The sequence below is a fragment of the Mirounga angustirostris genome, unplaced genomic scaffold (genome assembly GCF_029215605.1).
Source record: "Mirounga angustirostris isolate CCGP_5_RB_7025 unplaced genomic scaffold, mMirAng1.0.hap1 SCAF_3, whole genome shotgun sequence".
NCBI classification, from domain to species: Eukaryota; Metazoa; Chordata; class Mammalia; order Carnivora; family Phocidae; genus Mirounga; species Mirounga angustirostris.
In genome coordinates, this window is record NW_026991711.1 from 181191383 (window position 1) to 181210600 (window position 19218).

The 19218-nt window shown below is 44.3% G+C and overlaps 1 protein-coding gene across 1 annotated transcript in view; it reads right to left on the reverse strand.

Annotated features, from left to right (window-relative positions):
• Nucleotides 1-446: 446 nt before the first annotated feature.
• Nucleotides 447-19218, reverse strand: part of WDFY1 (WD repeat and FYVE domain containing 1) — a 49088-nt gene continuing 30316 nt past the window's right edge. The window contains exons 5-12 of the mRNA XM_064587148.1: nucleotides 19062-19212; nucleotides 17320-17432; nucleotides 15460-15586; nucleotides 13844-13949; nucleotides 7672-7773; nucleotides 5853-5983; nucleotides 4604-4712; nucleotides 447-3795 (exon numbers count right to left, since the gene is read on the reverse strand). Of these exons, the coding sequence (XP_064443218.1) occupies nucleotides 3736-3795; nucleotides 4604-4712; nucleotides 5853-5983; nucleotides 7672-7773; nucleotides 13844-13949; nucleotides 15460-15586; nucleotides 17320-17432; nucleotides 19062-19212 (899 nt within the window). The 3' untranslated portion in view covers nucleotides 447-3735. The remainder of the gene's footprint in view (nucleotides 3796-4603; nucleotides 4713-5852; nucleotides 5984-7671; nucleotides 7774-13843; nucleotides 13950-15459; nucleotides 15587-17319; nucleotides 17433-19061; nucleotides 19213-19218) is intronic.

The window sequence follows — 19218 nt, forward strand, 5'->3', positions numbered from 1 at the left end:
CTGGGTCTGAACCACCCTGTGTTTATTCACAAAACTGAGCTGCTGATGTGGAGAACTGGGGCACAGATGCTGGTGTCCCCATGTGACTTGGGGAGCCTAGACACCCAGAGCAATTGGACTGGGGGGCTTCACAAACTTCAAAAGAGATAATAATACCTGACCCCTAACCCTTACAGGAAACACTCACTACACTCTAGCACGTGAAAGCAGGTGTATGGAGAAGGCAAGTGCTTTCGAGTCAGACAGATAAACGGACAGACGGACAGGATCTTGTTAGTTTTCTCACCTGTAAAACAGGGACAGTAATGCCCTGCGGAAGTGTTGCCAGGATCGAACAGCAGAATGCAGGTAGAGCACTCAGCACAGAGTGTGCTGAATACATGGTGGTTACTATTATTGCCCTATGTCCGTATCAAACATAACAAAAGCTAAATTAAGCAACAGAGTAACAAGCAAGGAACATTTTATTGTATATGTATATTCTCAAAAAAAAAAACACAACAACACAAAAACAGAACCCACAAACAGGAGCAAAAGAACAGTTTTCTAACTCTCTGGGATACACGGGGCACCATATCTTATAGAAACATAGCTAGTACAAGACAAAATGTACTAATCAACATTGCCCTTTGCTTCCCCAGTCAAAAAGGCTATAGAGTAAAACACTTTAAATTGTATTCTAATATAAATTTGTTGCACAATGAAACGATTTACTCAAAGAGTTACTGTATAGTAAACTGCAGAAAACAGAGTAGGCATTCAATAATCTGCTCACAATTAACAATTAAGCAATAGACACTTGAATAAATGGAGCATGTATTACTTATTTGTTAAATCTCACATTCATAATGAGCAGATGGTTTATCATTAATAGTAACTGGTTCCTTACATTTTAGAAGACACCAGATCCAGTATCGGAAGTAGTAAGTAACTGAATGAAACCTCATTTTAGAAAATATTTCCTCGGGTCTGAGTCACTATGGAATTTATTACATATTTAGGCCAGTTTCAACAGTTTAAAAATGTAGGTACAAGCAAACTGAATTCTTTAGGGGAGAACCAAGTGCGGCATTCTAGAGCACTATTTTTATTCATATCCTCCAGGCAGCAGGACAGAAGTAGGACATTGTAAACAGAGATTTACAGTATACTGAATAACCTGTTTCCAGCTAATGCCATGGGGGTGTTTCTATCATTTGCACTAAAAAAAAAAAAAAAAAAAAAGGGCAATCTGAGAACACGTCATGAATGAAGAATTGACATTTCCTTATTGCAGACATACTAGATCTAAAACGTAAGGATCTTCTCTAATATTCTGTACTTCTTAATCCCTAGTTGTAGAAATTAGCTGAGTATTCAGGAATGGAAAAACCATGAACTGGTACTTGAAGAGCTATTTTAAATGACCGGTTTAAGAGTAACACAGTCAAAATAAGGCAATAACTAGAAGCCTCACTGGATCGTCCTTATGTGTCCAGTCAGCAGAATTGAGAAAATAATTTTTGCCCACCTCTATAAAAAATATTACCCCATTTGCTCCCTTGTGTGTAGTAGAGACAAGACAAGCCCGCTACATGAGTTCTTAAAATGAAAAGTGCTAAGAGGCTCTGGTGCAGAGAAAAGTTAATTGAAACATTCTTTCCTTTTCCGGATGCCCCTCTCCAATTCTTCCTTACATAATGCCTTTCCTCTTTGATTTATATTAGCTTAACCCCTTAGGAGGTGCTCTCACAACCTTATATTCTCTCTAGAACACTGGGTTTTTCATTCAGAATTTTTTAAAATAAAAGAAGGCTAAAAGCTACAGTGTGAAATTGTGCTCAGTCTACCACAGACATTATAAAATCACATTTTACAGAAGTTAAAGGCAAACAAAACCACAGTTCAGTACTCATCAACATGGCAAGAAACAGATCATATCCTATTTTCCTTTCAGGATGTCATGAAATCCCCAGGATAGCACCTTTGTGTAAGCTGGACCATTAACTGAACAAGAGCTAACACTCAACACTGCCCTGTAAGATCCCATCCCCCCAGTGTCCTTCCAGCCTGTATTAGTATCCTACGTTTTGCAGAGAGCTGACAGGAAGTTTTTAAAGGAAACACCTCTTTCAGATGACAGAAAACAAAAATGACACAGAGAAACAAAACCCTTCAGTCTTACTCCTGAAAGCAAGTCAATTTTTAATGCAGATCATTCTAGAATATGAGGTGCCTGACCTCCTTTCCTTATTATTTGTGTCACTTGGCTAGTAAGATATCTTAGTTTAATTACCTGTCTTAAACATTATAGTCCCTCTCTGTTGTTAAAAAACAGATTTAATCCCTTCGTGGTATCACACATAACAACCATGCTGTCTTGATATGATCCCAACACAGTGACGCAGTAGTGAGTTTTTATCAATATCCACTAGTAAGACTAACAAAAATACAGTTGCTATCTATTTTAAAATTTGTCTTTAAGAAAAGTAGGCCTCTCTCCACTCACTCGCATAGCCCTAAAGTAATAGGTATGTGTACTATGGTTAAAAACAAAGAAATAAATATGGGAATATTAAAAGACAGGCTCTCCCATTCCCCACCTCTTCCCCATCTTGGTACTAAGTGGCCAAAAACTTTTAAAATGCCATTTGCTACAGGAGAATTCGCTAGTGGCTAGGAAAGCAATTTACAAGTTAGGAATGACTGCGCAGGACCTGCTTAACGCTTACTGCTCTGGGTTACTAATTCCCTTCTACGAGATGTTAATAATATTCCTTACAACAAAAAGTCAACATAGTTTGGAAAGTTGTGGAGTTCTTTTCTGAGGTGTATTATTATTAAACTGCCACAATACCGCAGGGGCCCATCATCGTGGAACTACAGACAGAATGCGTCCTTTTGGGACTGGGCCGTCCCATGGAGCAGCCTGATCATCTCCCTTCACCACCCCGAGTCGTTCCTGCCAGCAGTGAGACAGTCGGACGGCTTGTGTGACTCCCACGTTAACAGCACCATAAAAACGTTCTGTCCTCACAGCACACTTGGGGGAAAGGGAAGGATGCGCGCCGCCTCGGTTAATGCAGCAATTTTACGGCTCACTTAGTAACAACTGGGAAGGCTGGCCCCTGGCTTACTGGCTGGCCGGGAAGAGGAAATGAGCACTCCAAATACCAAGTGCAGGGAATGGTGCTACCTGCCGAGAACAGAGATCTTCAAGAAGAATCACTATGTGGAGAGAGGATTCTCATACTGCCAGCGGGGAAGGAGAGATCTCTGGGTTCTTGGGGTCCTCCTGCACCCCTCAAGAAAGAGACAGCAAGTCCTCCTCCCCTGAATCCCTGCTCTAACCACAGAGCCACAGGCGCCTGGGGAAGGTCGGCAAGTCTGAGGGGAGGGGTGTTTGCACTGGGAACTGCTTTAACACTTTCGTTCAACAGTTTTTCCTCTAAAACTCCCATTTGCCAAATGACTCCTTGAGCACACGTGAGCTCACTGTTCATGAGGAAGTCTCGCTGAAGTCATTCCTTTCCTCAGGGAACCACTACAGATGAACTTTTTTTTCCATATTCGTCCCCACAGGTAGTTCCACAAATGCCCCCAAACACACCTTACATTTTTTTCTCTTTAAAAATGTTGCTTTGTTTTTTTAGTGGCTACTGTCCGTTCCCGTGACTGTGACCGCGGAGCCACGGGGAAGGGCTGCGTTGGTAAAGGGAGCCACGGGGAAGGTGCAGACCTCGCCCAGCTCCCGGATCAACGTGGGGCAAACCCAGTTGCCAGACTGCAGCCCACCACGGGCGTCATGTCCCAGATCTGCAAGAGAAAGAACACGCCAGAAAGCAGCGCTCATCACAGGGTCCAGAAGCGGAGTTCACACCAAACCGCTGTTAAACGCGAAAAGGGGACAAAAGAACGCATTCTCTCATTCTTTCACTACAAAACCTTCTCAAGATCTATAGACGAACCCCTTAGTGCACTAAAATGTGAAAAAAGCTTGTGAGTGGTATCTTGACACCTGAAAATGCTGTAATAATGATGCTTTACTATAAATTTAATTTCATTTTTAGTAAGAAGCCTACTGGGAAAAGCCCCTATTTAAAAAAAAACTACGAAACAAAGTGTGTCATAGTTTCACAACTCTGGAGTGGTACTCAGTATAAAACACTTGCTTTTCGTTTCTGTATTAGTGACCCGAGGGATTTAATGAAAAAATGTGTGGTTATTTCCTACAACTAGGAAACCTGTCCAGGCTGAGGGGAACACCAGCCGGGGAAGGATGACCAGGGACAGGGGCCGGCTAAGCCCTGACCCGCTGGGGAGGCAGGACTGCCGGGCAGATGGCAACCCCCAGGTGTCAGGCCAGGCCCCAGCAGCGACTCTGAGAGATGGAGATGGCGCAGGAAACACCCCCGGAAGGAGTGGCCACTGCGCGCGGGACACCCGCAAGCATGCAGTGTGTTCCTCGGGGTCTTCATCCCGCTTCAGGCTGCATGGCTGCTTATAAAAAGGGAAGGCAAGCCTGCCGATGAGAAAGTGAGGCTGGACGAATGGCCGTCTGCTGGCAGCACAATCACGGAGCCCTCTATACACGGACGCTTGTCGGGACACGCGAGCAGGTTACCTTCACCATGCGGTCGGTCCCACAGGTCACCATCAGTCCCCGAGCAACGTCCATGGACATGTGGGAAATGTTATGTTTTCCTTCATGAAAGGTTGCTAGAGAAGTCCGACTGACAAAGAGAAAAGAGAGAAAAGAGACACCACTGAGAGCTGACTTGCAACATAAAGGAAACACAATGACAGTGTTAAAATTTCCTCCTAAAAATGTGGCTGCAGTTTGGAAAACTGTCAGGACAAGCTGCAAGATTGTTTTATATAAGGTTTGACAAAACTCTCCAAATAATGGATTTTTATTTTTTCAGTGGAAAGGCTGGTATATTCCTAGACATAAGACAAGGGCCTTTTTTTTTAAAATTTAATTTAATTTTATTATGTTATGTTAATCACCATACATTACATCATTAGTTTTTGATGTAGTGTTCCATGATTCACTGTTTGCGTATAACACCCAGTGCTCCATGCAGAACGTGCCCTCTTTAGTACCCATCACCAGGCTAACCCACCCCCCCACCCCCCTCCCCTTCTAGAACCCTCAGTTTGTTTCTCAGAGTCCATAGTCTCTCATGGATGATCTCCCCCTCCGATTCCCCCCCTTCATTTTTCCCTTCCTTCCCCTAATGTCCTCCATGCTATTCCTTATGTTGCACAAAAAACCAAGGGCCTTTAATTGTGCAGAGGAACTGCACCGCAGGAGCTCCTACTCCATGGGCAAGACCCTCGCGGGGAGGCTGCAGGCTCCCCGAAGCCTCTCTGCCCTCGGGGAGTGGCTCCTGGCATTGGCTCTCGCTCTGCTCCTGCGCCCGCAGCCCCAGCCTCCTCATGAGCGCGCATGGACTGACACAGTGATGCTGACTAGCCTTTCCAGGTGGGCCTCGGCCAAGGTTTGCCAGGCTAGCGCTTTCTAAGATGATTCAAAGGGAAGGCAAAGAAAATGAAATTCCCAGGCACGTGTGAGCCAAGGCTGGAGCACCGGATGGACCAGCTTGCCACTGCATCAGTGCGCTTTGGCCCTGACCCTGCGGGGGCTCAGGGATGCCCACTGCTCAACTGCCGCACCGGTCTTAGCAACGTCATTCCTCACACTGTTTGGGAGAAACTCGCTGAGGCCGTACAGCGAGGACAGAATTCCTTCCCCAGGAACGATTTATGAAGCTGGGAAGAGACGGCAGGTGGGCAGAAATACATCCTGTCATTTCTCAGGCTCTCCTCCCTGCGGGCACCCAGGAAGACAAAGACCCACACACACTCACTCCTCGTCTTTGATGGAGTCGTAGCAGGAATCGCACACGCGGACCTGGAACTCGAAGCCCATGACAGGGTAGCTGGAGCGCTTGCTGCTGCACTTCCCACACACAGCCTGCCCACATTTCCGGCAGTGATGCTTCAGGACCACCGAAGGAGGAAAAGGGGGAGTTTAGCTTTTGCTGTGGTGCTCCCGGCTTCCCTTTAGGGCAGGGGGTGGGAGTGCAGAGGAGTCGCCTTGAATTATAATCACCCCATTCAGTGTACCCGTTAACACAAAAGGCAGTGTCCACTCGTCAAGGATTTCCAAAGACCCTTGTCTTACTGGTCCAACACTGCTTTTTATTCATTCATATTATCTGTCTAGATGTCTACAAACAGCATTATTAAAACCAACTTCAAGTTCATTTAGGAGCTCAAACGACTAGAGGTTGCAGAAAAAAAATCTATTCCTATGTCAGAGAAAAGTTTTGAAATAATGTAGTATGCCCTCCTTAAGAAATAAATATCCAGGGACGCCTGGGTGGCTCAGTGGGTTAAGCATCTGCCTTCGGCCCGGGTCATGATCCCAGGGTCCTGGGATCGAGTCCCACATCGGGCTCCTTGCTCAGCAGGGAGCCTGCTTCTCTCTCTCTCTCCCTCTGCTTGTGCTCTCTCTGTCAAATAAATAAAATCTTAAAAAAAAAAAAAAAAAGAAAGAAATATCCATAATCATATGTTTTACTATTTCTTATAATCTTTCAATCACTCTGGACATAAGCTTCAAGAACCTTCAAAACAGTCCAGTTATTAATTTTGTCATATTCTTTTAACACTCAAAGTTTAGTGACCCCTACCTTTCCCCTCTCTTCTAGTAGTTAATTCATAAGATGGAAATTAATTTCTTCATGTTTCCCGTAGAAGCAGGGATTATCTGGCCCACCAATTATAATGCACTAGTTATCAGCAGACATGCATTGCGGGAAGCGGGCTAACCATGGAATTCGGGTTCCATTTCTGAGCATCAGAATGTTATAGGAATGCTAAGATCTCCCCTGTATTGCCTGCCGGTCTCCTATCAGACCTTGTGGGACAGAAGCTTTGTAAGTAACATTAAAGAAAGTTTATTAACACACACAGACTTTAGGCCAATCCCTCATAGAGGTGCAAAGAAATGAAATTAGCATTCTTTATTACTTACCTGCACCAATTCATATTCAATTGGAGTAGGCTACCTTCAAGGTTGCTGTAGAAATATGTTTTTTGTAGAACTTTAGAATTACATGAATATCTAGTGATAAGGGTGTCTCTGAAATCTACAGGCTATTTGGGACATGTTTCTTTAATCAAAAAAAAAAAAAAAAGAGTACCAGAAACATGCTTAATAAAAATGTTCCAGGTACACTTATATGGAACAATCTGTGAATAAGTTAAAGTTCTTAGTGTCACAGTATTCCAGTGAGGGCCAAATTGTTACATTTTTAACAAATAGTGAAAGCATAAGGTTTACAATCATATGACCGGCTTCACTCTTAGCACAGAACACTGACTTGAACAAGCAATACTCCTAACTGAAGAATCTTTCATGTATTTACAAATAGGCTCTCAGTGTTTTCCGTGCATCCTGCTTTTCCAACACTGGACAAGGGATGGAACACTTAAGTAATAATCTCGTTGGCCTCAGGAAAGGTCCCACTCATGGTTCGTTACACAGAGACAGTGATCTCAAAAATGCAGGAGTTCACAGCACTTACAGGAAAAAGTACGATTCCATACAAATGACAGATTAATGCCACAAAGAACAAGATACGTGATTAACCCAGTGACAGTTCAGTGTTGGCTACTCACCTGTCTCAACCCCAGTGTCTTTGTGTCCCACATCTGCTTTATATTCCAGAAAAAGGGCTGCTCGCATTTCTGGCAAGAATCACTCTCTAACCACTGAGGAGCCTGGGGGAGGAGAAAGTCGAGGCCATTGGAGCACCTGCTTGTTTACTAGGATTTCTCAGGGTTAATACAACAATTTCAGACCTTGTTGGTTGTTAGCATTTTTAAAAAACCCCTCAATACGTTATAGCTGTTGCCGTATTCAATATTATGTGTTTTCAGTAATCTCTATCATTTTAGCAATGCTGACAGGACTATTCGATTTTTAATCTATAGACAGGAAGGAGTAATTCAGTTTCCACTGTGAACTCCTCAGGGTTGTCTTCATATATTTCTTTTCTGTGCCAGAGTTGTTTAGTATCTATATCCAGTTGAGTGAAAACCCATTTCTTACAGAATCTGGTGAACTACCACTTGGGAAGTCTTGTGAGGTCACAGGGTGACCAACAGGAGAGTTCTTCCAGGTGCGTCTCGTGTCCGACAGATTTGTGCGCCCCCAACCCCCCGTTCCCAGGAATGGCACAGTCTCCTGTATGCACACACCTCCCCCAGACCTCCGCTCCAGCACTTGCCTCTCTGTGCTGTCATCCTTTACGCACACTTCCTTTCTACCACTAACCTGTTACTCACCACGCTCGCTCATCTTTGTGTAGGGATAGCCTGTCACAGACTAGGTTCTCAATGAATTTTTATTGAAACAGGATGATTAAAGTCTCAGCATTACTTTAACAAGAACTTAGAAAATATTTCTCTAAATAAACCATTACAAATTGTACCTGATTAGGGGCACCTGGGTGGCTCAGTGGTTAAGCGTCTGCCTTTGGCTCAGGTCATGATCCCAGGGTCCTGGGATGGAGCCCCATGTCACTGTTGGGCTCCCTGCTCATTGGGGAGCCTGCTTCTCCCTCTGCACCTTGCCACTCCTGCTCCCTCTCTCCCTCAAATAAATAAAATCTTTAAAAACAAAAAAAACAAAAAAAATAGGGGTGCCTGGGTGGCTCAGTCAACAAGCATCTGCCTTCGGCTCAGGTCATGATCCCGGGGTCCTGGGATCAAGCCCCACATCGGGCTCCCTGCTCGGCGGGAGGCCTGCTTCTCCCTCTCCCACTCCCCCTGCTTGTGTTCCCTCCTCACTTTGTCTCTGTCAAAAAAACAAATAAAATCTTTTTTTTTAATTTTTTTTAAAGATTTTATTTATTTATTTGACAAAGAAAGACACAACGAGAGAGGGAACACAAACGGGGAGTGGGAGAGGGAGAAGCAGACTCCCCGCCGAGCAGGGAGCCCGATGCGGGACTCAATCCCGGGACTCCAGGATCATGACCTGAGCCGAAGGCAGTCGCTTAACCAACTGAGCCACCCAGGCGCCCACAAATAAAATCTTAAAAAAATAAAAAAACGAAAAAAACAAATTGTTCCCTATTACAAGATGAAACTGTTCAAAGCTAATATTTAACCTCAATCACTTATCATTATGTATGTGCAGTAACAATGGAAAACAGGCATTTCTATCAATTAAACCAAAGACTATGACGAAATAATCCTTTTTTGATCTTGAAGTTGGGATGTCAAGAAAAATATCTGTGGTAAGAAGAGACAATGCTGGGAGAGCAGAGACCGTGCATCACATCAACGCTTCTAACACAGGCAGTAAAGACAGAGGGCTTTCAACACTCAAAACGGGATGTCTGGGGACTTCAAGGACCAGTGCCCCTACTTCCTTATTTTGCTTCCTATTGCATCAGAACTTTGGGCTTTCCTATTTCTCATTTTAGCTATGTCACTAGAAATATTTCTACACATGACAGCCATGACAAAGGTGTTTCTTGGTGGGGGCAGGGGGAGCACTCACAAATCGCATGAAGTGGGCTGAGACAGGAGAAATGTCCCTTTAAATGACCAGAGACACACTGGAAAGAAGGGAGGACAGAAAGAGCAACAGAGATGTGCACCTCCATGAGAAAGAGTACCGTCTGGATGCAGAAGCACCGCTTTGTTTCCGTGGTCCACAGGACAGGGAAGGTGGTTTGGGAACAGTGCTTGTGCACAACGTCCCCCACGGTGGGTCCTGTGGCCAACAGCACAGGGGAGGACATGCAGGTCCCACGGCATGGTCTCACGTCTGGGACCCACGCCGGAGGGACTCCCACAGTACCACACGCGTGTGGGACAAAGCGCAGGACGTGTTCACGGCAGCAAGATTCAAGCAGGAGTATCCCCCTTGCAAGGGTGTGAGGAGGGAATGAGTAAATATGGGCAAAGTGCTCTGCACGATGCCTGGTACGCCAAGTATCATCTAAGTCCAGGCCACGTATTGAGGATCTGCTATGCCTTATTTCACGCGATCTTCCACACAACCCCAGGAGATACGGAGCAACATTATCCTCATTTTGCAGGTGGAGAAACCGTGGCTCTGATCCTGGAGCACCTGTGCATGCTGAGAGCGTAGGTGGCGACCCCAGGAGACACCGCAGCACCGCCTGAGCCCCTCGGCCTGCCTACCACACTCCACACAGCAGCTGCACGTGGGGCTTCTGGGTTTGAACACGTGAGGTCTCCACATGTGGTTCTGGGGCGTGACCACCAACAGAACCAGGTCCTTAGCCTCAGGAGCATCATTCTGTCTAGGGGTTTCGGCAAGAATATTACTTTGCTGAGCTGCAGGGGAGAGGGACTCAAAGAAAGAAAGGTATGCTTGAAGTAATTTGAGATAACAAAAAACATCAGAAATAAACAGGCTTTCCGGAACAGTTTATTGCAAGAAATACCCGTCACTTTGTTGCTTTTAACAGGATGAAGTGCTATGCTCTACACTGTCAGGAACCATCCTGTTATATGCTTATTCCCTACAGAGAAAAAAATGTTCTTTCTGAAGAAGAGCAAAAGAGAACATTAATCAAGTATTTTTGTTTCACTCTTTTCTACATCCTGTTCCATCTGCCTCATCTGATCAAAGATGATGTAGCAAGAATAATTCCCCTGCCCCGCTATTAGCAATTGCTGCAATAATCTACACTGTGCTAATGTATACCATATACACTAATGTATGCCATTATACATCCTGTGATCTACTAGTTTAAAAGTTCTCTTTTAAAGAGGATTCATTCTAGGGGCACCTGGGTGGCTCAGTCGGTTAAGCATATGCCTTTGGCTCAGGGCATGATCCCAGGGTACTGGGATCGAACTCCGCATCGGGCTCCCTGCTCAGCGGGGAGCCTGCTTCTCCCTCCGCCTCTCCTCCTGGCTTGTGCTCTCACTCACCATTTCTCTCAAATGAAAAAAAAAAAAAAAGAGGATTCATTCTAATTAGTACTTGCTCATTTACATTTCACGCTTACTTCCAAAAAGGAGCCCCTCTAATTATGATCTGGCAGGGAGGCAACTGCCTCAATCAGTATTTCCAGGTGACTCAGAAATTCCAAGCAAGCAGTGTGGGGCTAGAGAATTTGGGACTAATTCTGCATGCCTTTGCCTAAGGAAGTCCTACAAATTGTACAAACCCTAACCCAGGGCCAAAACCTTATAGATCACAGGCTGTTTCCCTTTGCACTATACTCAGCTGGTTAAAAAACTTAATAAGACTACTAAAAATAATGCATTTTTAAAAAAGATTTATTTATTTTAGAGAGAGAGTGCGTGTGGAGGGGGAGGGGCAGATGGAGATGGAGAGAGAATCACAAGTGGACTTCGTACTGAGCACGGAGCCCGATGTGGGGCTCCATCTCAGGACCCTGAGATCACAACCTGAGCTGAAACCCAGGTGCCCCAATAATGCATCTTTCTGATATAATCTGCTTCCCCACCAACACTGTCAACTACCGAGAGAGAAAAGCTAGTAGAGTGCGATGTGTTACCAGCCAGCACGCGAGTGATCTGGGGTAATCTTGCACAAACAATTAAAAAGAGAATCGTCTACACAGGAAGCAGCCTGAGTGATGGGGCTGTCTTTTCTTTCCCTAGACATACAAATAAATTCCACAATTGTGTAACCCTGAAGGTGGGAATCTTGCTTTTATTTTGTCCCTTTTCTCCCCTAAAAGAATTTACCAAGGATAAGAACAGTGGATTGAAATCCAAGTGGGTAAAAGCCCTTAGGAGAACCATCAGCAGCACTGGCCCCAAGGGTCGCCCTCCCATGTGAGCCAGGGACACAGCCTCTGAGTTTTCTGTGTTCTCAGCAACAACAACACAAACAGGCCAAGGGTCCAGGAAACCGAACAGTATACTAGCTGTTCTCCATGCCTGTACCTAGCAGCTTTTGCAAAACACACTTAAAATAAAGCTTTGTAAGGAAAGTGTCCATAATTAATATTAAGCCAATGTTGTCTGTATTTAATAATGAGTTACCTAAGTCTTACCAAAATATTTTGCCAGCACACAGGTAATCAAGATTTCCTCTACTTAACTCGTCTCACAAGGCTCCTAGAAAAGCTAACAGTTACTACTTCTCCACATTATGGACTTCATTTTATTATTTATAGGACAGTCTATTTCCTTCATGAGATTACAAGCCTAGAAAAAGCAGGCACGAATCTGCATAAAGAGCATGGCAGCCATAAAGCCTGGGAATGAGTAATGTTGCCTGGATTATGTCTTCTGTGGTATGCTAAAGATGGAGGTTTAGTCAGTGAAAATGACACTCCCAAGCAATTGGAGGTGACACAAAACGGACGTATGCTCAGTGTGGTGGGAATGGCGCATCCACGCCTGGTGTTTGCTTCGATGGGCGTACCTGGTCTGCACCGTTCCTGTGACGTCACAGCACGTGTATGGTGCCATGCAGCGTCATAAGCCCTTTATGACGCATATGTACCTGCTTCCGGACCTGTGAGCCACCCTGTAGGGGCTCAGGAAATGTCTGAAGTTAAACTGTAAGTCCTTCGTCCCCCACACTAAAATCTCTCCTGAATCAACAAAAAGTCAACTCTTCTGCTATTTACATCACAGGTTGGAAAAGACAGATAATACCCATGCTGGTGGTCATGAGAATGGAAATCCTGCCTGGAAGTCATCTGACAACATCTATAAAAAGCCTTAAGAATGTACATCTCCCTGTCCCAGAAGGTCTATATTCAGAAATCTGTCTGAAATAAATAATTGAACAATCACACAATGACAAGGTCAAGAATGCTCACTGCAGCACTATTTAAAATAGAAAAAAAGACCGAGTTGCCCACGGATAAGAGAACAGACTGGTGGTTGCTAGAGGAGAAGGCTGGAGGTGGGGGAAATGGGTGAAGGGGGTCAAAAGGTACAAACTTCAGTTACAAGATACATAAGTCCTGGGGATGTGAAGTACAGTATGCTAAGTAAAGCTGCACTGTGTATTTCAAAGTTGCTAAGAGAGTAGATCTTAAAAGTTCTCATCACAAGAAACAGAAGTTTTGTAACGATGTGCGGTCCTGGACGCTAACTGGGCTCACTGTGGGGATCAGGTCCCAATACATACGAATGCTAAATTGCTGTTTCCACCTGAAGCTCATATAATGATATATGTCAAAAATTTCTCAATTTAAAAGATGATGGCAAGGTTGTTTAGACAATCAGCGTATCTGTCTCAAGAACTAGAAGAGGCTTTGGAAGTTGTGTCACTGAATGATTCCACTTTATGGATGCAGGAATGGACACTCAAGAGAGATAATGACACTCCTTTGAACAAGGTCTCACAACTAGTTAGTGGCCCCAACAAATGAGAACTCAGGGCTCCTGAGAAGAACACCATGTCGACATGAGCAGAGGACAGAGATACCCTTCCCCAGGAAAACGTGAGGCACCTGGCAAGGTCCCTGACACTAGTCACAGCAGGCCTCCCAGAGCTTTGGGTAACAGGGATGCCATGGGGCCACGACAGTGCTTCCCGGGGCTGGGCACAGCGCGTGCCCCAGTGACATGGGGGGCTGTCTCCAGACTGAAAACAGCCCACATGCTCCGTCTGTGGGCAATGCTTGTCACTGTGGAAACTCTCACATGGGGAGAGGACATGGGGCAGTGACACGCAGGACCTTGTTAGATGATAACCGGTAAGCACAAGGGAGAGGGGCTGGGGCTGTCTGTGAGCTGGTCAGCATCGAGAGCCAGCAGGGTGGGAAGCCAAGAAGCCAGGTTCTCAGCCTTGCCCTGCTCATTCTCTTACCTCCTCTCTGCTAACGTCCATGTTCCACACTGCAATCCCACCATCTGAGGAACAGGAGACCAGCTGCCTTGTGAGCTGCAGGTAACACAGGGACTGCACTCTGTCACTGCAAACAACACACATCGGTCACTTGTCTCAATATGGAGAAACACGGACTCTGTCTTCACTTAGGCTCTAATCTCCCCCCTTGCTGGAACCAGCCACTGGCATTTTATCACTGACAATTTGGTATGGTCTTATGGCTTCTAGTCTAAACTTGAATCAGCATTCTGTAACTTATTATACAGCTTAATAGTTTCTATGAAATAGACACTACTTTCAAGTCAGTCACTCAGAATTGCAGGCCACAGATAAGACGATGGCTACCGTTTTCAGGGCCAATTGCTGTGGTCCACTCCTTTTCAGGTCTGCAAGATTCACCTACCTGTGCATAACGAAGAACAAAGGAGGGGCGACTCCCTTACTGGAACACAACCCATAAGAACAGGTGATGAGATGCTACAGAGACTGATACACATACACATGCCCGTGCACTCACTCGTGCGCGTGCACACACACACACACACACACAAATGATGGGGCAAAATCTGCCCCCTTCCTGTGTGCTTGTCGGACTCCTCCTCTGGATGCCCTACGAAACAATCTCCTGCCCTGCAGACTTGGGTGAAGAATCTTTCCTTGGACGCCTGGGTGGCTCAGTTGGTTAAGCGTCTGCCTTCGGCTCAGGTCATGATCCCCGGGTCCGGGGATCAAGCCCCACATCGGGCTCCCTGCTCCGTGGGGAGCCTGCTTCTCCCTCTCCCACTCCCCATGTTTATGTTCCCTCTCTCACTGTCTCTCTCTGTCAAATAAAATCTTAAAAAAAAAAAAAAAAATAGGGGGCGCCTGGGTGGCTCAGTCGTTAAGCGTCTGCCTTCGGCTCAGGTCATGATCCCGGGGTCCTGGGATCGAGTCCCGCATCGGGCTCCCTGCTCAGCGGGGGGCCTGCTTCTCCCTCTCCCACTCCCCCTGCTTGTGCTCTCTCTCTCTGTCAAATAAATAATATCTTAAAAAAAAAAAATCTTTCCTTGGCTACTTTTCAACCTGATTCTGCTTATGGTAAATAGCAACAGCCTAACCAACGGGGAGGAAAGGAAAGGCCAATGTCCTCTTCCTCTCAAAACCAGAAGGCAAGAGCCTGGGCATTATGTTGCCCTAGCTCCGGTAACTGTGTCAAACCACACCCACACGTCAGAATAAAAGAACAAGTCGGGCACCCAGTTCGAGACAGGCTCAGCATGGCATTCCACGCAGTCTTCCATGGTGAAAGTCCTCATCTGCCCTCCTTAACCCGCCTGTGCCCTAGGCAGGTATTTTAACAGGGTGACTCCTCGGGAGAGGCAAGTGGCAAGTGCTCTTTGGACTAAGAAGGAAGAATACCCTGGGCTCTGTTTTGCTCTACAACATCAGACACTCAGGACTCACAGAAGAGCTATTAAAAGGGCCTGAGTGAGCCCCAGCAAATGGTTGTCTTAACAGATGGGGGTTTGAGAAAGCAGTAGCAGAATACGAATGCTGCCCTGCCCCCCCCCCCGCAGACTCCAATTCTGTCCCCACCCCCAAAAACAGTCACTCACTGATGGCCTTGCAGCAGGAGCGTGCGGCCTTTCCGTCCGCCGATGTCCCACATGATGATGCTGTTGTCAGAGGCTCCTGAGAAGAGTAGCCGCTGAATAGGGTCCCACCAGAGGCAGGCGATGCTACCTGCGGGGGAGAGAGAGAGGGCGGGGTTAGGTACAGCCCTACACCAGCACAGCTGGACTGAACGAGGACCAGCTGAGCCCCAAAGTAAAAATGTATCTTTGTTGTGCGAAAGGTCATCCAACCCTTTATCACAGATCACTGAGAAGACAGAGCACATCCATCCCTCAGAGTTGTAAGGTAATGATCTCCAACGCACATCAAACTACTTTGCAGACAAAGATGTTTAAAGAAATTTTTCTTCATTCTGTATCAAAAAAATGACACGATAGCTATATATGAGGGGTTAGTTCAGAAAAAGCTTTTGAAGGAAAAAAACAAAGCTAACACTAATGAGAAAAGACAGTGAAGATTACTGTGGTCAACTTAGGTAATCTAAAAACCTAGATTATTCCAGGTCTTCGGGACCTTGCAGGTGTTTTACCTCATGATGCATGTTTAAAAAAATTAAATTGAGGGTCTCAGAAAAAAAATGCTCTGTAGGTGTACCACACAATTATGCCAGAGAATTTATATCAGATTCAATATCCTTGGGAAATCTTTCTTTCTACAGATTTCTCTCTCAACAGATTTCTCTCTTCATAGTCTACTGATTACTGCTTGCCTAGAAAAAATTATTAACAAACTTAAAAACAGAGCCAGTCACACAAGTTAATAATATTTTTGGTGGTTATAGAGAAAACTGATGAAGTCATATTCAAAAGCAAACAACAGAAACTAGTTTCTCACAGAAACTTAAGGTAAGTGAAAAAAGAAGTGTTCTGCAAAACTTGCTTCAGGGAACAGTTAGGCATAAATTTAATCCTGTGCCCCATACACTTCAGCTAGAGGCCTGACAGCAGATAAACATAGGCCTTCGCTATAAACACTACTAAGCAGTTACCAGAACCCAGCCTGTCCTTAGCAACACAGAGAATACTTGGGAGCCTGGGGATCATGAGACCATTAGTCATAAACACAAGTGGTTTCCTTAGGGGCTGTGCTTTCCTGCCCAAGTACATTCTAACTTGCTATTCTTCTCCTCTCTCCTCTTTGCTCTACAAGGTCCCTGATTTGACACACTCGATTTCACCCAAATAAATTAGCTAGGAAGCACAGAGTACCTTTAACTCGTTATACTTAAAACACTGTTTTCATAAATAAGTTATTCATTAATTCTTTGAACAAATCCCCAATTCTTCAATCTAAACCAAACAGTGTCAAAACTTCTAATTTGTTACCCAATACAGCCAACTGAATTTTAAAACCATGAAAACTGGCCAACTCACTGTACTGTAGAAATAATAAAATTCCACCCATGCTTCCCCCTCAGTCCCTAACCAAGCAGAGGCAGAACCAGCCCAGACATTTCTCCTAATTGTATTGCTCCACCAGGTCTTGTTCAGTATCCTAGAAACTGACAAATTAAAAAAAAAAAAAAAAAAAAAAAATTCTTCTAAAGATCTCACCATTTACAAGAAATTTTCAAAGACCCTCTGAAAATAATTTAAACAGGCAAACAAAATAGAAAGTATTATCCACATGAGTAATCTGGAAGGGATTTTGACGACATGAAACCCAGCCCAACACCCGATCTTCAGTTCGCTTTCAGTCCTTTAGATCTAAATCCCACATCTGGCCAATCAAACTGAAACTGACAGGTCATAGGAGCTGATCATTCATGAAGCCGCAGAGCTGAGAACTGAATCTGGATGCCCAAATTAGGTGAAAAACCTGTGGGTGATCACACAGCCTACCTTCATGGCCTTTGAGGGTGGTAATGACTGAACAGGAGTTCTGTTCCAGCTTCAGCAGGGTGATCTGTCCAGAATAATCGCCAACAAAAGCATACTGAGTATCAAAATCGTATCTGTGGAGAAGCAGTCAAGGATATATAACACAATCCATCTAGAAGTTATAAAACAGAAAAAATGTGCATTTTAAAGACATAAGCACAAAACTATGAGACAGGAAGTACCCAACTGAAATTCAGGCAATATGTACATATTTAAGAAAACAAGCTTTCAAGTTGGAAATTTTCTTGGGAAAGTTAACATTCATTCATTCAACAAGAATTCATGGAGTACCTAGGACTATTCTAATCAATGCCCTAGGAATTAGCAGTAAAAAAGGTTAAGAGCTCACAGAGAAGTCAGACATGAAAAAAAGTAGTTATAATCAAATTATAATAAAGTATAAAAAGGTAAAATACTCAATAATGAAAACAGCAAGAAAGAACTGGAACAAAATGGCTGTTTACGAATTACCTCTGGAAATAATGTAAAACTGATAGCAAATACGAACACCTATCTTTCTTTGGCCTGGATGATGCAGCTTTAAATGAAAAGCATGGTTTATTTTAAATTGCCATGGAGAGTTTACTCATCCAAAAGGCAGTTATTTGGGGTAGTGGTAAATTTAAATTTTAAACTAACTATTGATAACAACTCATTACTTTCTCAGTCACTTAATGGCCATAGACATTTGTGGCCAATCTGCAGTTTAGACACATCAGGATAACCATTGCTTTAATTCCAAAACAAAGGTCAAAAGAAACATCACAGGCTGGGTCATGATTCTGTGATTCTGTGCCCTTTTCTATCAATCCATATGTAAAGCCTAATACATAACAGAAAGACTTATTTAGCAAATATCTGAGTGTTTTTCCCTTATTTGATTCTGAAGTGTATGGTACTGCTTTAACGCTTATTTTAAATATCTCATGCTGTGCATTCATTTGTAGCAAACATTTTTGTACAGAGGCTTTCAATGGAAAAAAAAAAAAAAAGAATTTGCTACACCAGACATCCAACTCTGAAAAAGAAACTACTATGGGGTATTTGCCTGTTGTTGACAGCCTTAATCTTGCTGTCACTAAGATAGCTACCACGGGGAGCCCTAAGCAAGGGCAAATTCTCCATGAAACAAATTCCATACACAGGTTAAAAAACTGTGAAAGCAGCAATTCATTAACATTCTGGGGATCCTGAGGCAACTCTGAGAATATGGAAAGGATTATGAACCTTCTCCATACACATTCACACAAACTGTAAAACTCCTGTAAGCCCATTTATGGACTCCAGGGTCACAAATCCTTATTCTATTCTCTTTCAGGGTCTGCCAATAACCAAATAAAAGATAGACTCCTTTTGGTCTTTCTTTATTCAACAGAAAAGTCTTTTCTTTCACCTTAAAATGCAAATACAAAGGAACGAAGGGGTGGGGTTTGCATTAATGAGGTTTAGGTTTCTAAGATATTGTATTAAAAATAGATTGTACCTCCCAATAAGAACAGTAATTCACCTAATTATTATTTTTAATACACCAATTTTATACCAAAGAAAAGCAGATACAGGAAGTCTTGCATTTCATGTGAAATACACAGGCATCCCTCAGTCTTTGGATCTCAACTGACAGTTTATGATCATCCTCAAAGCCAAGCCAACCACTGAGCCGAGGAGGTGCTAGGCAGGAGAAGGTCCAGCCCTTGGAAGGATACTGTAAGCACGAAGCCCAGGAAGTGAAGAAGTGTCTCCCCAGCATGTTCCCACTGCGTGTGCACATCCAGCTGACACACTTGTCGTGGCCGGTGCTGATCACCCACTCGGCGGCCAGGCTGAAGATGATGGCGGACACCCGGTTCTGATGAGCTGCGG